Raw genomic sequence first — 18,059 nt, 5'->3', positions numbered from 1 at the left:
GCTGGGGGTGTCAACTCAAGGGGAGGAAAAAAAAAAAACGACTGGGAGTTACCTCAGCGCTTTTCGAGATATGAGACCGGGGCATTTTCCAGTCTGTCCCCTTACCTATTAAAGAGGAAAATCACAAAAAATCAAAAGGGAAAGAAAGAAGGAGAAGAGACACCGACAGGCTCGGAAAGGTCGTCCAGAAAGCAGCACGGAGCACCTTTCTGCTGGTCTGATCAGTCGGAATCTGCGGTGCATGCAAAGCGACTCTGTCCCCGTGCGCGCGCGCGTGTGTGTGTTTACAAGTGTTTGAACGAGTGCCAGAAACGAGGGAAGAAGGAGGATAAAGCCAAGCAAAGAGGGATGGTGGACAATTCCAACAGTAGTAAGGCACAAACGGTGAGTCGTGGTCGTGATTGGCTTCTGTTCGCGTGTAACTGAGCGAGCTGAAACCCCTCCGCGCGACGCAGTTTGACCGCTTTTCTCCGCGTGAAGGTGAAGTGGAGTTGGCTCGCCGAACTTTAGAGTTTCCCAAAGAAAAGAGGAGAACAAACTTGAAGAGGTAAATTTGTCTTATCGTGTTCGCTCTCTTGCCGCTGTAGCGACACCTCCATAGAAACTACCTTTTTCCCAGAAGCGTCAGCGGGCTGACTTGGCCGGTCTGCGCGTTATCTCACCCGCGCGAACGTTATCCATGAATTTTGAGGATGTGGCAACTAACGAGCTGAATGCGGAGAGGGTGCTTTGAGTTCTTCTCACTTGCTTGGTTGTTTAGTTTTGAAATAGCTGCTAATTTGACCTGGAGGTTTCTACTGGAGGCTTTTTTGAAAGCAGTCTGTGCGCCACTCCTCGTCATAACGTCTTCGAGCGTCCCAGGTATATAAATGAAGCTCAACTTTGCACGTTGACAGCGTTCAAGCTGCCGCACGGTGTCAAGTGTTCACTTCTTGTTTAGACAAAAAAGTCATTTACACTTGTGAGGTTATCATAAACGAGCATTTCCACGACCACTAATACAAGAACGATGTCATTCTTGATTTATTTCTCTTTTTTTTTTTGCAGATGCCAAAAATGATTATTCTGTAGCTGGCTACGGCAGTATTTCTTTTTAAAAAAAATTTTTTTTAGGTGTTTTAAAGGATTGTATTCATCCTTTTTGTAAAAGTCAGGTTACTCTGTAATGAGCCTGGTTGAATGAGTTTATTTACCTGACGGTGTTGTTAAATCCTCCTGCCTTTTTTCTTGCTGTTTTCTACACATAAGGCTGCATTCAAGGTTCGATTAAATAGTTCAGCGTAAACATTTTAGGATTTGTTTAAGTTGACAAGTGACAGCTTAGATTTAATGTTGTGATGTTGCTGATTTTACAGCCATGGACAATTATCTCAGACCCCCTGGTTCAAACATTTACTCCAGTAAATAAGTACAAGGCGTTTTCAAAGTTTAGACGACTTAAACTCGGGGAAAACCTTGTTGTTGAATCAGTAGTAGTTTTTGTATGCCTCTGAATTTCTGTTGAATCCGTGCCTTGTTCCCATCACAGCTTTCAGGAGTAATTGGATTTCCTCATCTGGTTGGTAATTCACAACTCCCTCTCTTCCTCCCGCAGCCCAGCATGTCTCAGGAGCCCAGTGTGGCCTTTCCCCAAAGCACCTCCACTGGTGGAATGAAGCTGGAAGCAGTGATGGAGCAGCTCCAGCGCCAGCAGCAGGCCCGACTGGAAATGGAGCGTAAGGAGAGGAAGCTACGAGAGGCCCACATCATGTATGCTCAGCAGGTTGCTGCCCAGCAGGCCATCCTGGCAGCGGCCCGGGCTTCCGGGGCCACCTTCATGGGAAAAGGTCTGGCCGGAGGCATTCCTGCTAGCGGCTTGCCTCCTCGGGTGTCCAATCAGAGCAGTGTAGACTCAGAAAGAGAGGATGATGAAGACAGAGGCCGGGATTCGGGGGACGAGGATGATGACAATGAGATGATGGAGGGGGACGAGGGAAGTGAGGAGGACGAGGGTCGCGCCAGTGGGCTGGAGTTTCTCCGCAAGCAGACCCTTGCTTTACAGCAGAATGCCCCCCGCATCCCAGCCCGTCCGTTTGGAAGTTACTCGGCGTCGGCTCCCCAGAGGGCTGCATCCCCACCTGTTAGAGTGAAGCAGGAACCTGACGAGGGTCTGTCTCCCGCGGGGCCCAACTCCGCCACCTCTCCTAATGGACAAGCCGACTGGGGCTTCGATGACCACTTCAGACAGGTTAGTACATTTCACCTTGTTGCTCCACCCGCTGCACGTCTCCTTCTTATTGCATCAAATCCTGTTTTGATCTTTTCCAAGTCGTGCCCTCTACGTATCAAACCAAAGCGACACATTATCTCCAGTGATGTTTGAGACTTAAGATATTGCTCTGCCTTTATTAACCGTCTGAAAATTGTCCTAATTCATGTTCCATTTGTGAGGTTAGTTTGATGTCTCTGTCAAGCCCCCTCCTGCGAATGACTGCTTAATCTTGTCTGTGATATATTTACACTGCTCCAGCAGAGTCTTTGTGTGACACTTAAAAACTCTGTGGGGGGTTGACCGCCGATTGGCTTTTGTGGTAGGGAAAAAAAAAAAACCCTCCTCAGTGAGTCTTGGCAGAAGGCCAGGCTGAGGTGCAACATGTTCACGCTCACTAGATTTCTCCTCTTGTGCTCACATACCGAGTGTTTGTCTCTCTCAGTCTTCGTCCCTCTTGGCACTTTGTTCAGACTCTGGTTTGGCTCTGATCCAGGCCGCGGAGTCAGGCGGGGCAGTTCTGCTGCTGTAAGGCTGTGGGTGGGTGGTTGGCCGGGTCAGCTCGAGGATTTTGGGTGGGTGGAAAGGTTGGATGCAGTACACAGTAGCGGCCTGTCACCCCCCTTCTCCAACTCCCGCCACCCCAAGAGTTTCGGCTGTGTGCCAAGTGAACTTTCTCTCGAAGGTAAATATTGCGTCAGCACTGTGTTACAGAACACTGGAATGCCAACAGGGAACCGAGCCGAGCTACATGTGGTTTAGCATTGTGGCTCAGGACGTAGCAGCTTAAACAGAGAGCTCTGATCCCTGTAAGTGATATAAAAAGCCGTAGCTGTACAGGAGTGGGCAGTGTGAGGGGACATATCCGTGCTTGATCAGTGGGCCAGAGGAGCTCAATTATCACGTGTCTGGATTTTATTACTGTCTATTTAAAGGCAAATGTCTTTGAATGGTGTTTCCCGAGACCACATTTCCAAATTTAGCTATGAAACATCGACAATAGGTGACGACACACGGGAGCCCCAAAGCACAAAATTTTTTTAAAGGGTCATGTAAATGTGGTGGGAGAGGGATTAGTGATCATATTATTTTCATCATTAATGTATATCTTTTTCTTTTGGTTGATATTTGCTGGATGCAATAAAACATTACTCGCTTGGACATTAACGATGTATGAAACTGAGCTTCACTGCGGTGTTTCTGCTGCTTACTTTTATGTTTTCAGAGGTGTCAGAAATACTGGAGCAGTATTATTCTGTGTGATGGCCAGGCTTTGTCAGGAGCATTGTTACAACAGAGGATCATAGCAGCAAAGTTGTAGCTGACCAGTACCCTATCTGTGGCCTGGTGTCTTTTATTAGGAGAGGCAGGCTGAGCCGGGGGGATGGGGGAGGCATTATGGGACGAGAATTGGTCTGGCCTTTTTTTGTTTCCTCTCTTTTATCTTTCCTGTCATTATGTCAGCTCTGCAGTATTTAATGGCGGCTCATCTCTTCAGGCAGTTTCAGGTTGCACCGCTGTAGGGGGGAGGGGATCAGTGGTTGCAGGGGAAGTGCGTTGTTTTTTTATTGTTTTTTTTTTTTTTAACTCTCACCCTTTCTTTTTTTTTATGTCATTGTCTTCGAGGGGGCCAGAGACAATCCTGACAGATGCCACAAATACCGACCGTCGAAAAATAATGGGGGAGAACATTTATTATATTCTAAAGGCAGCGACAGAGAGGAGATAGGGTGACAAGTTAAAGAGAGATTTGTACAGAAGACCCCTTACTTTGACATGTACGTATCATGTAACCAGTGACATTGGATGGAGGCTTTCATCTAAAAGCGCTCTGTGTGTGAATGCTGTTTCCAGAGATGATGTGATGTTGCTGAAACATGGCACACAATATTTAGAAAGGGTTTGGCTCTTGATGTCATCCAAAAACACAATCAGGATAAAATATATTGCATTACCGAAGATGTTGATCGAGGCAGTGAGCATGTTGCAAACGTGACCCTCTGTGTGTGTCTGAAGTTATGATGAAACACAGAGTTGAACGCTCAGTTCAGTAGCTGGACTTTAACCGACAACCATTTCATTTGTCCATATTGTTACTGAATGTATGATTCTCCTATAAAGGGCAGATGGGTGTGGACAGACATGCTCGTTTTCATGTTTTCTTGTCAGTGATGTGTGGCCGGTGACCCCGGCCCTCTCCTAAACAGCGAATAAATAGATGTCAAACAAGGCAAAGCCTGCGTGTGGAGCGGGATGGGCTGTCCAGCTGGTCGGCTGGTCTCTGCAGTGTGGCGGATGCTACACGACGTCTGTAATAAAGCCCACACTTTGTCCCGTTCTTCTTGCTCTCATAGATCCCTCCTCTTCTTTCTGTAATTATTAATAGAGTCGTAATCGTGCCCAGAGCACAAAGATTCTAGCCATTATTCTTTTGAACTTAGCCGTGCCATTGCTTCACCTGAGTTGGCTGGATGTTAGAACTGAGAGATATGCTTCGATTAGATTGCTGTGCTACTGCTGTTCCACAGGTTTATGAGTCTTATATTCACATGCTGTTAGATTGATAAGATAAAATGGAAGCACTGAGCAGAGCTGGGGCTGTCATGATTGTTAAAAGTTTAGTTGAACGGTTGATTGTTGTACAAGTAATTACAACTCATTGAAATGACTTTCCTGTTCATTCTTATCTAATAGCATGTTATAGATTTTAATAACTGGGTCATTTCTGTGGAGAGTTTGCATGTTGTCCCCTTGTATGCGTGAGTTCTCCCCGGGTACTCCGGCCTCCTCCCAGAATCATGCATGTTAGGTTGATTGGTGTCTCTAAATTGTGAGTGTGCATTGTTCGTTTCGTTCGTCTCTGTGTGGCCCAGGCGACCTGTCCAGGGTTTAGCTGAGATAGGCCACCCCCCTCCAACTGAAAACACACTGAATCAAGCTCTGTGCACCAGATTACAGTTTTTTTTTTTTTTTTTTTTTTTTTTAGTATAGTTTGCCTCTCCTAAAAAGAAGTCCCACTCGCATTTATTATTGCATGCATTCATTGTGGCATCCTTTCAAACAGTAATATCTGTAATAGCTGTAATATCACAACATTGATTTCTGTCCGGAGTTGTATTAATTTTTGCCAACATCCTGTTTCGATGATGAGAAAGTCAGACTAATGCGTAAAATCTTCTCCAGCACATCTCAAAGCTTCTCAGTGGAGTAAAGGTCATTTTGGGTAAAGGTTTTTTTTTCTTTTTGTCCAACTGAAGCAACCCCAGATCACAAAGCTGCCCAGGCACAAGGCATGACGGGGGCAGGACTTCATCCACTGCTATTCTTACCCTGATGCACCAGTCACTCTAGAACAAGTAAATCTGGACCAATCAGACCTCATTAACTTTTTCTATCGCTCCAGAGGAATTTATATACTCCCCAGCAAATTTAAACTTTTTTACTACTTCATTTTTAAATTATCCTCAGTGATGAGTGGGGAAGCTAGCTGACTTGGCTCATTCTAAGTCTAAGCTCCTGATCTAGGTAAGCTTGCAGCTGAACAAGCCGGGATCTCCGAGCCATACTCTTGGTTGGGAATTCATGAGCAGGCTGGTTCGTTGCTATGATTGTGGTTTGCTCACTGCTGGAGCTGGTAGCTCACTGATTGTAGCTCTTTGTCCGCAAGTGGTGCCTTTCTAATACAGATGGCATCGCTCTATGGTTCAAACATTTACGGCTGAATTGCCACAATATTCAAAGTGCTAAACAGAGCATGGCAAATGGAGCCGGAGTAAAATGAGAAGGCCAGTGTCAGCTGTTGGTGGGTGTAGATGTGGGTGGGACCAATTTGCATATTCATAGATTCCCATTCACTGAATGAGCAAAGAAGTGAAGAGTCCTATCAAGCCATCCGAAGACCATGAAGACCATTTTTTGTTTGTGTTTTTTTTAATGAATCAATAACTGCCAGAGTTGGACTTAAGAGATCTTTTCAACAGACCAATAATTTTACTGCTCTTAAACAAACATGTTTCTATGTCAATCCCCTCTGTACTTTTCCAGTGTGAGGCTCTACCCTGCCTTTTTGCAAATAAAAACAGGTGTGCCAGATAATAAAAGCAGAGGAAGGCAACAAGGTATCAACAAGGTATTCCACGATTTTCCTCATAATGGTTTATTATGGGTGCCAATGCCGAAGGCATTAGACACACATATTACTCTGTTGCCAGATTATTTCTTTTTAACGCTGACCCCAGTTAAATACTATTTTTACATCTAAATTAGGGTCTCCATGTGGCTATTTTTAAACACTACTGCACCTGCTGAAACAAGGAGAGTGGATCTTTTCCCATTACCAGTAGTGGTGTATTTAACCTCAGTTCTCCAAAGGCAGAGCAGAGAACTGTCCAATAACAGCACTCCACCATAGGGAACAGGCCTGTAAGCGATGACAACATGAAGGGATGACTTTGCACTGTATCCCACAGGCTTTGTTGGACCCCTTTTTCTGAAAAACATCATTTTTGAGAAAATTAGGTTAGTTTATTTACAGCTGGTCAAAATGAGGAAAAAGCTGCTTGTTTAAGGTAAAAGCAGGAGGTTTTCTGCCTGGGTTAGAGGTTAGGGCCGGGGCTGATAAACCTCATCTGAGGTTTCTCTACCATGAAATTCATGATTTTCTTTTTTTGGCCTTTTCTTAGATTTGTACTATTCATAAGTTGGAAATTTTGACTTCTTATGTTACTGAATGCAGCATAAATGGGCTCATACACCCGCAACAGCGGAAGCCGGCAACACGGAAACAAACTTTTAAACATTGGTGAAGCATCGCCCGAAGAGGTAACAGTTCCTTAGAAACACAGTGGAAAAGGCCAGCAGTGAATCCCAAGGTTCATCAAGCTGATATGCAAGATGGGAATTACAAATTGTGTCTCATCTGTTACTTGCCAGTTGGTTGTAGGTTTCTTTAATATTTCTGTGTACTGCGCAGCATTTGGACAGCTTGGGCGTGTGAAACATATGGCATGTGGAGAGGTTGTGTATAAAAGAGGGATCAATGTTTTCTGTATATACTATGTATAAACTGCAGAAGAGGGAAATATAAATATAAATATAGAGGGAAATAAAACTCCGAGTCAAATTTTTTTCTCTCTCTCTGGTGTGCGATAGTGTGAGCTTTGTTTGCTAGCGTGAGCTCTCAGACTGGGCACTGAATGCTCTCCCACATATTGATAGCGTGCTTCAAGGGTCGTTGAGCGTAATTTGTGTCTAAATTTATGCTTGCACAGTCACACAAAGGTGTAGCACGGATCTCTAGAGGCATATTATGTGGAAGAGAGGAAGTGGAGTGGCTCACTCCACCCCATAAAACGGGCTGCAGTGAACACATGCCTAAAAAAAACGGTTGGACAGATTGCTGTTTTTTATTTTATCTCTGTGATATTTTTGACCAAAGCATGCCACAGACATTTCATTTAGATCCCAGGAAATTGTGTGAACTTCTGGAATGAGGATACGTTATGTCTTTAACACCAAATATGAGCTTTATAAACTTCCGCTTTGAAGACCGACTAAAAGAAATCCCCTTTTCTATTGCCTGATCTGTCATTTTCTGTTCAAGTTAGACAAGCTCAAAAACATCTATTTCTTATCCTATTTAACTATCCGAGCAATTGGTGGATCCATAATTGGTGGTTTGGTTGCAACATGTGCCGGATCATTAGAAGATATCAAGACATGCTATTCCCTAATGGTGCACAGTGTGGTTGGCTCTTTTATTCTGTCACATTGACTAACAGTCATGTTGGCTTCAAATTTGCAAGGTTCATTTAGCAGGCTCAATTGAATTTGAGTGGATAATTCCATTCTACAGCTTGATCAGATTTATAGCTTGTCTTCTTGACCAAATGAGATTTTGCTTTGGAGGTTGTGAAGAAACTGGTAAATCCAGTTGTTGCATCATTTCACACAGAGTAAATCAGTGCAACGGGAAAACTCACTTGTCGAGCACAACTGAAGAAGGAGCTGTTCTACAACTGGTGAGGAATGCATTTAATAGAGAAGAAGAGGCAGTCAACCAGAGCACAGTTCACCAAGTCTGGTTTCTCGGGGTAACTGGGCATCTGTTATTGACAAGCTGTGGTAACACTTGCCACCTTGAGCCCTGCTTTTTCTGCTCAGGCACTGAAAGCTTTCTGTTGAGGCAACACTGCTGCATAATTTAGCTGTCGCCACAGCAACACATCAGTCAAGAAGCGGGGAGCTGCACGGCTGCAGCGAAGGGATCGATAAGGATTGTGTGTGAACCTTAAGTGGCAGGAACGTTTGGCATTGTTTTCTGCTCATTTATGATAAATGAGGAGGAAATTGTATTGAGTAGATGAACTCAAAGTTTTTATTTTGACAGTGGAAGGTGGAACAAGTCTGCCTTGGTGCTTGGACACAGTTGAACTGCAGGACTGTTGGAAAAGCCTCTGAATTTGTTAGGAATTTGTTGCCGCTGGAGCAAAGAGGCCCCACAGCCTGGTGTGCATGTTGTATACATATGTCAACCTGATCTGGTTTTTCCTTTCTGAATGTTATGCTGTTGTCTCACATGCCATTACTGTCAGTGGGTTTTAAATGGTGTACTTAGTATCATTCTGTTTACTGGACTTCCTGTTATGTTGATGTAATAAGGCTGGAATTACTGTCTGACCTCTGTTTGTACAAATTGCCTGCAAATGGAGGCCATTCGAATGAGAAATAATGAGGAAGGCTGAGGTCCATTAAAACCTGTTGCTGTGCCTTTTCAGAACAAAGCATGGCTATGATGTGTAAGGCCTGTTATTGACCCATCCCACGTGACGTCACAACAAAAGCGTCAGCCATTTTGGACGTGAAAACAAGTAGTCTACCACAGCCAACAACGGAGGAGCGAGGAACATTCAAAGGAAAATATCGATTAGATCAGTAAGGTTTACATCATGCCGGCATATTGTTGCGCGCCTGGGTGTACCAACAGTCAGCAGACGAGGAAAGATTTGTCTTTTTACCGGATCCCCACTGATCTTGAGCGACGGAGAAGATGAGTCGCGGCGATCAATAGGAAAGACTGGGAACCTTCAGTATACCAGCGGTTGTGTAGTGACCACTTTGTTGGAGGTAAAGGCTGATTCTTACTCGGCGCAACCGCGCAACTGTTATGGCTCGAGAACCATTAATGACGTCATCGAAAGCGCCAGCCCCTTCACAGTTCCTTCAGCTCATAAGCGCAGTTTGCGCCGAGTATGCGTCACATTTGCAGTTCTCTCCAGACCAGCGGGTGTCACTGTTGAGGAAACAAGCTGAAGAACCGGACGAAGAAAAGCATACGAAGAAAGCATACACAATGCCACCTGTGGTGTCACGTCAGCAGAGGCTGGCACATCTGATGCGGAATGAATTTACTCTGGGTGTAGAACTGTATATGTATCTCAGAGCTAAGCGGCTGCGGCAAAAACAGAAGAGAAGGTGGAATGTTCGTCCTTTGCACCAGAACAGAGAAGAGACTGGTGAGTTCTTTGTCCTTGTTCTGCCAGTGAGGACGATGGACGAGCAGAAGCACTTTGGGTACTTCCGAATGTCATACAGATGTTTGTAGAGGCACACCCTCTCGGTCACCGCGGTCTCTGCAGTGTTCATTTTTTCTTTTTCTTGGTCAGCTGTTTCCGGTTGAGCGCGCGCGAAGTCAGAAAAAAAGTTGTGTGCGCGACCTTGCAACGCGCGAGGATTTTCTAGCTTGCGACGGGGGGCGTGGCGGAATTTTGGGTCACGTGACCGTTTGCGCCATTTGCGACCAGCTAGTAAGAGCGAGGTTGCGCCGAGTAAGAATCAGCCTTAAGTGTCGAATAAAGATATATAACATATACATATACATGCAAAATAAAGATAAAGCCTGAGAGGGATTTTCCACGGCACACCAGATGATCTCTCACGGCACACTAGTGTTCCCCCGTGCCATTTCAGGGTTGCCTTTCTACTAGATAAAACATAACACAGCGCCTTTAGTAAAGCACTACGACTTGGTCATTGCAATTCTCGTAATAGCTAGATTATAACACCGTGTCAACGGGTTTACATGTCGTTTATCCTGGTGAACAACGTTAAATGAAAAATGTAAACAAACCTTAGCTGTAAAAAGATGGCGCCCACCGGCTCCAGGGACGATCCACTGGTAAAAGGCAGGTCACATAGCCCGACACAAAATATTTGTAGGCATCCAAACTCTTGTATGCCTTTAGATCCTTTCCCGTGTATGGCGATGGGTTTTTTACAACATAAATATAAAGGTCGTGGGGGCCGAAGTCGGGTAAAGACGAGGCGGTGGCATGCTGTCGGACGTCTGTAAACAGCCCTAGTGGAAGCAAGTACACGTCGTTTTCTAAACCTCCAATTTTCAGCTTCTCCAAATACCTCTCCCTCTGCTGGCCCACTAAATGCCCAACCTCGCTGGATAGTGGAGTTTTTTTCTGCATCTTGTTCTTTCTTCTTTTATTCAATTTTCAGTCTGTCTGTATCGTTACTGTTACTATCGTTACTTGCAAATCGTTGTCTTCTATACGTCCAAAATGGCGGTTGCTTTATGAAAGTCACGTGCCTGGGAAGGGTCAATATCTTGCTGTGCTTTGAATGCTGAACCACACAGGGAATTGAAAGCCTCAACTCAGACTGTTTACTTCTGCTGTGAACAAAGTGTCGGTTTATGTGAAAGTGGTCAGTGTACCATTTATTGTTCATCAGTGTAAGCGTGATAGGTTCCCTTGTTTGATTTTGTGACACATATGCGTCGTGCTTTAGTGTTTCCAACACTTTTGTACACCATTTAAAAAAAAATAATAATAATAAATTTTAAAAAGTGATGATTTAATGGACTCTGTTTGCATGCTTTTTTCCCCCCAACATGCTCTTTCTGTCTCTGGTATACTTTTCTTTTTTATGTGGATTTTTGGTTTTATTATTATTTGTAAGACATTTTACTGCTGTTTGTAAATTGCTTTTTATAAGTGTTGTAAATCTTTTACATTTTTCTTTCTTTCACACTTGTTTCCTTTGACGATTCGATTTTGCTCCGTAAAGCACTTTGGGTGGCATTTGTGTTGGAAAAGCAGCGTACAAATGAAGTAGCTTTGTCCTTGTTAGATGGACATGACCTCATTCAATTGTGCATTCAATCTGTTTCTTTCTTTTATTCATTTTCTTTCTAATCTGTGAATAGTGTCTCCAGTTGGGGTCTTTGTCATCATGAACATTGAGTCTTGCTTCCAAATTTGTCACGGTGATTTCAGTGATTCGCCGTCATTCTTAAGATGGTTAAAGTTTCTGATTTAGCTCTAATCTTAACTTCTAAGTTGAACAAAATTGGTGGTGAATTGATTTAAGTCTGTCTGGGGACAAATCCAATGGAGAGACAGTCAAATATCTTTAGAGATATTTTCCTAGCAGAAGAGCATCTGAGGAGAATTAAACTTAACTTTACAATTCCTCAAGATCATCTAATTGTCAGTAAAATAATGAGAGCCCAATTACAGTCATAGCAGGTTGCATTACATTCAGACACAAGATCATGTACAGAGTTGGTCTCTGTCTCAGAGCTTTTACAATTACTATAATATGATAAAGGGTACAATAAAATATGTAAAATTTATTGTAGTAAATTATGTTCTGACTGTGTTGATTCAAATACGCATATCTGACCATAAACTGGTTAAACTGAGTGCTGTGAAGAAAACACTGACTGAGCGCTTCTATCTCTCTGCAGCATATTCAGGTTGCCTGTCTTTGTATGGCTGGGATTTATAGGGCTTACTATGGAAAGAAAAAAAGTCTTTTAAACACAGTATTTTGTTGTGGTCCATGAAGATAAAGTGACCAGTTGCTGTTGGGGGGCATTCTGTTTTTTTTTCTGATCTGCCAGATAGTTTATTCAGTGTCCTTTCCAGGGTCTGCAGACTTGCGACAGGTTGTTCAGCTTCATGTTTAATGCCGGACGGTGTTGGATAGACACGTGTTAGCACAATACGATACCACTGCATGACAGTTTTCAAACTGATCTCGTCATGTAAAGCATTGCTTTTCATGCTGATGTGTAAAAACCCAGTATTGCTATGCTTTGGATTCAAAATGGTGTCAAGATGATCGTAAAAAGGCAGGTTTCTGACTGTCCTCTATTTTAGCTTCTGTACGTCTCTTTCAAAGGTTTACGTCACACAATGCTTATGGATCGCAACAAGTAAATATTGACCGAAAAGCGGAGAAACTTCTTTCCACCTTGCCTGACATGACATGCTAAAACATGACATCAAACTGTTAAATTATTAGATTTCTATCTATCCTGAAATTATAAATTGGATTTCAAGGTAGTAAAAAGATACTAAAAGTGATAATATTCGGCCCATTTTTCATGTGTTATGTGTGTTTATCATATAGATGGCAAATGTCTAACAACTGAAATTAAAGTGTGTCTTTCTTTTTTTTCAAATGGCAGTTTTATTTGAATTGGTGGTGGTTGGGTGGGGGTGGTGGGGTATTATCATGCTGACATAAAACAGCTTAATTTTGTGCTGACCCCTTCACAGCTAAGTGTGGATCCACTCCCCCCTCCCAGAAATAGAGGTATTGAATTTAGTGGGGAGATGAAGGGGAGGTTGGGGGGGGGGCTGTGGAAGGGGAAGAGTGGTTAGTGGTCTGGCTCAGCACACTACACTGCCCCACCCCGAGGAAACATTCCAGACGGAATTAAAGAGTTAACTCTTCAAACAGTGAACATTCCCACCGGGGGCTCCCAACAAGAGACAGGGGGTTTGACGGGGGTGGTTGGGTGCATGTCCGTGTGGTAGCCATGCCTGTGATTGGTGATCTTTCAGTTCATTTCACTCAGTGTCGCAGGGGCTGTAAAAGAGAGAAGCCAAAGGGCCTGAATGGGTGGAGCTGGATGGAAGGACCCACTGATGAAGCCAGAGACAGTTTTTTTTATTTGTCTGAGTCCCACAGTGCACATCTGCTGCTCGCAGGCAATAGGAGGCTTCTTGTGGTGTCTCCAGTCAATCCCCCCCCCCCTCCAATCCTCGTGGCCTGGTCAGACTCGGCTCTTATAGGTGGTGTCTTGTCTGTTGTGATGATTCTGCCAGCTGTTCTTGAGTGCAGAGGATTTAGATTAATTAGTCCATTATTATTTAATTAAATCAATCATGAATAGTTTAAAAAGGTGAAATAAAAGACAGTTTCTAATTAATTTCATAGAACAGTTTTAAAGGAATAAAATTAGTTTCTTGGACGGAGCTCTTTCACTTGAGTCAGTGAAAGACTAATAATTCATGTTTAATAGCAAGTATCGACAAATGCAGGACAAAACCGGAGAGAATGTTAAATGAATGAATATTAGGCATGTCGCCATAAATAAGAAAAAGTTGGAAGTATAATGAGAAAATAATTTTTGGTCAAATATTGCTCAACTGCTCTGGAAGCTCTGGAAGTTTGTTTTAGCTTTGTATTGAGTCAGTGTGGCAGTTCAAAGGTAGCACTAAAGAAATAGTTTTATCAGGGACCTTCAGATTTATCATACACTAGCCTTAAAATAGCTCTATCAGGGACCTTCAGATTTATCATGCACTAGCATTAAAATAGCTTTATCAGGGACCTTCAGATTTATCATGCACTAGCATTAAAATAGCTTTATCAGGGACCTTCAGATTTATCATGCACTAGCATTAGAATAACTTTATCAGGGACCTTCAGATTTATCGTGCACTAGCATTAAAATAGCTTTATCAGGGGCCCAACTTAAGTGAAAAGGGGGTAAAAAGACATAGGGTTCTTTTTTCTGTAATGTTAGCTTCTTGCTCTGCATTTTACATGCACATTTAAGTCAATTTACAGTTACAGTTGGACTATATTTGAATTTTTACATCCATGAGGAATTTGACTTCAAACCTCAGTATCTGGTTGTGTTAGTTTGACTCTGATTAATTTGATTTAGTTCAGTTTTAGTTGGACTGACACGTAAACGCCTGCCTCCGCCATTTTTTCAAGTGTGTACTCCAGAGATAAAGAAGAGGGTGTCTTTTCCTATGACACCAGTTTCACAAGGTGTGTGGCTAGCTAGCTCACTGCCCCCCAACGTAGCAAAACATTTTTGCTGGGTTTCCATTCAAATTTCAATTTCAAGGGAATTTATAGGGAAAAAAGTGACTAAATCCACATTTCCAACCTCTTCTGTTGTGTGATGATTACGTTCCAGCTTTGTTAAAGTGTAGTTGGTGTCAGTTCTCTATTCAGAGAAAATGATGACACACCAGGATGATGAAATGAAAAGTGTTCTCTCTCTCTGTCTCTCTCTCCCACACGGACACATTTTTTTGCAATATTTTGATGTTCTTATTTGATTTTGTTTTGTTTTATTATACACAAATTAAGAAACATTAAAACAGTTTGATGAAACTGTATCTATAGTGGGCATCAGGTAACACAGACTGAGCTCATCAATGTTAACATTTATTTGTAAAATGTTTTTGTAATTGAGTTTTTATAATTGTTGCAGCCCTCAACTGAAAAGAAAAGAAAAAAAAGTTCAACCGATGCTTCTTTTTTTCAGTCAATTGCAGTTTTATTGACATTGTGCCCATTGAGACACATGAAGGTAACAACAGGACATTTAGTATAATTTCTTGACCAATTTTTGGGATAGAGCAACTCAATTGACATAGTTTTTAAAATAGTCATTGTAATATGTGGAACAGCAGGAGGAAGCTTGAATAGGTTTTTGTGTGCTAGTCTATTCTGGAGTTACAGGGGGAATAAAGTTGGGGGCTAGCATGAGGGTCTCATCATTATAACAGTGACAGTTCTGTGCTTCCAGTTGCCTCCGGTTTGTAAGCACCTCTGCCCTCATGTGGGGGCAATGTGGTGACCAGTAAAACGGCACAATCTCAAATTTTGTGATGCGGACAGGTCACGTATAGAAATTTTGAGTCAGCAGCGTGTTGGAAAAAGTCAAAGACGTACCTTTTCCGACTGGAACGGCTCCCGCAGAGCTGGACAACGGCTACGCTTGTAAAGCACAGCAATAGAATGAAGCATAAACTCAGGAGGAATTGCAAGGCATCTGCGGCATTTCAATGACATGGATCTGCTGATCAGTCAACACAAAAGACTGAAATGACTCGCATTGAGAGGGAAAAGCAGCGAAGGTCACATGATAATGGAGTTCAACTGAGTCCGACGTATAGCAACATAGTGTTTGTCAGTTTGAGCGAGTTATTACTGTCAGATAGAGATTAATGCCATCTGGCCTTTATGACTGATGGTAAACTAACACCGAAATGCATTACAGCACCATTGGTTTTCTTTTTCAGACATACTGAATACTGAAATGCTTTGGCAATAAATGGGCTGTTCACAGAAATATGCTCTATTTATTTTAAAAACTACAGAAAGATTAATAGATCAACTAATTGGTATCTTCGTCTAAAAAGCTGTCTTTTAAAGGATCGCAGGAATCTGTGACTTTTACTTCTACTTTTAATTCGTTGTCTGTGTTTTTGCTTTCATTCAGCTGTTGGAAAACAGCTGCGTTACACTTACAAAAAAAGTTTGAAAGGATCAGCTGACGGCCCTTTTTTAATGACGTCATCTCGTTGTATAAAAGCTTTTATACGGGTTAGGTGAGTTATTAAATGAGAGAAGATAATTTCATTATTATAAAGCTCATAGTGCAGAAGCGGGGTTTTGTCTGACAGATAACCATCCACTTAAATTAGATCATCTTGGCAGCTCAATGTGCTAACTGGAGTTCTCCAACAGAAACCAGGATAAGTTAACAGCTTGGTGCATCTTTTCCAGGTTTTTGAATGTTCTCTGCTGCTAAAATAGTGGCTGAAGTGAAAAGAAAATTAGACACATCTGTACATACAATAAGAAACCTACATACTTAAAGACGGTCGACTCTTTGCAGACACAGGATTCAAACCCGTTCTCCCCTCCTCCGCTCATCAAGCCAGAGTTGAGGGTTAGACAGTAAAAGACAGGCTGCGACCAGTAGTAAAACTAAGCAGTAAAACGGAGAAATAAAACGTTATTTAACAATTGTTTTATGTTGGCGGGGTTTATGTGAAAGTCCAACTTCTGGTAAGAGCCTGAATGTGTGTGGAACAAAGCAGTGGGTGGAGACAGCGATTTGAACTTATTGCTATGTTTTTATAGTCCTCACATCCTTGTGTTGTCATTGACTTGTGTGTACATGCCCTCTGGCTTAGGGCAGAGCCCAAAAAACTTTAACGCACCAAAAAACAGAAGAAATTATCAAAATATTGTCAGAGACCATGTCTTTGCAGAGAAATACATCCTACACACTTATTGTAGGGATTGTTTCTGCGCGAGTCTATGAGGTATTCTCTGACATTAACAAATATCCTGCATAGTTGTCCTTTAATTGGTTATGGATATGACACACCCAGCTTGTCATGTTACATGTAAACGCCATATCTGCATTATTATGACAAACTGGGTGGATACCAGTGTGTTCTTGTCAGTGATCTTGGAATGGAATGGGAGTGGTTGTTCACGTGGAAAGTGTTACGAATAGAAATGGGTGAAAAATGTGAAGAAATGTCCAATTCCTCAATCTTCTCTTCATAGAGCTCACCAATCGCTATATGAAAATGTATGAATTTTTCTAAATACTGGGTGACAGACTCAACTTATTCACCACTTGTCAGGTGTCAATGGAGGGGATTTCTTGTGCTATCTGACCATCTGATCTGTGGTAATTTAAAACTGAAGGTTTAATCTATCAAATGGATTTTATTTCATGTTCCTACTTTCTTCAGAGCCCGAGAAAAAAGAGTGGACATTTTCAAGTTTTAAATAAAACCTCCAGCTTTCAGGAAGCTTTTTTTTTTTTTGTTCAAACAAAGCCTTAGACACACCCTTTCTTACAGCCAGACTGCATTTTCTAAATGAAAATGTATTCATTTAATTCGATTAAAGGACAAAAAGTATTTCCATTTTAATTGTAAAACAGCCCAAATCAACTCGACCTGTCTTTTTTTTTGCTTTTTTTTAATTCCCAAATTGGCCCTGGAAGATACACTAGCCTCAAATGAAAACTGAGCTACTGATGTCTGCTGTAATCTGATCAGTTTGTAGTAAAACCACAAGCCCCCCTCCACACCACCATTGCTGATTTCATTCGTCCTTTACAACCACTCCCGCTGAACCCATCTCAACACCTGCTCTTTAATGAAGGCAAACAGAGTAAAGAGAAAAGCCAAATGAAACTAAGACATCCACCAACGCCTTTAGCAGCTGTAATGAAACACGGTCAGGGTCACATGACATTGTTGCACAAAGTCTCCTTGAGTTTTATATAGGTTGACGACATATTGATATATACAGTGCACATGCATATCGTCTACTGTTAGCACTGCGTGTTTCTGTTACCCATGGCACAGAACATGAGGTCCTGTTGTCCTTGTGGCACTTATGGCCTCTTATATACAGTGTATGTAACTTATTCACATTTCATATTATAATGTTTTACATCTTTGAATTCTGGTGTTGGTACTTTGTTTTCAGGATTGTAAATTGACCTTTGTAAGAGAAGCCAAACCTTCAGAAAAAACTGTTGACAAATTGGATTTAAAAAAAACATTAAAAAAAAATACTCCCAAGACGATCCAAGTGAATATTTGAATTGGAAATCAGCTTTTGTTATTTGACACTTTTATCAGGTCACTTCTTTTCCGTCACTCTTTGAAGAAGGAAGACAAAGACGAGGTGTTGCATGTCCTTCAGTTTTTGTCTTGTGATACTG

General features: G+C 42.2%; 1 protein-coding gene across 1 annotated transcript in view; it reads left to right on the top strand.

Moving 5' to 3' along the window:
- Positions 1-260: 260 nt before the first annotated feature.
- The window catches only part of LOC142379969 (AT-rich interactive domain-containing protein 3B), a 53,381-nt gene continuing 35,582 nt past the window's right edge, over positions 261-18,059 (top strand). Inside the window, exons 1-2 of the mRNA XM_075465399.1 lie at positions 261-384; positions 1,595-2,227. Of these exons, the coding sequence (XP_075321514.1) occupies positions 349-384; positions 1,595-2,227 (669 nt within the window). The 5' untranslated portion in view covers positions 261-348. The remainder of the gene's footprint in view (positions 385-1,594; positions 2,228-18,059) is intronic.

This window comes from Odontesthes bonariensis, chromosome 1 (assembly GCF_027942865.1).
Source record: "Odontesthes bonariensis isolate fOdoBon6 chromosome 1, fOdoBon6.hap1, whole genome shotgun sequence".
Taxonomy (NCBI): Eukaryota; Metazoa; Chordata; class Actinopteri; order Atheriniformes; family Atherinopsidae; genus Odontesthes; species Odontesthes bonariensis.
The sequence above is the reverse complement of the archived record's forward strand: the minus strand, read 5'-3'. Positions and strand labels throughout refer to the sequence as shown.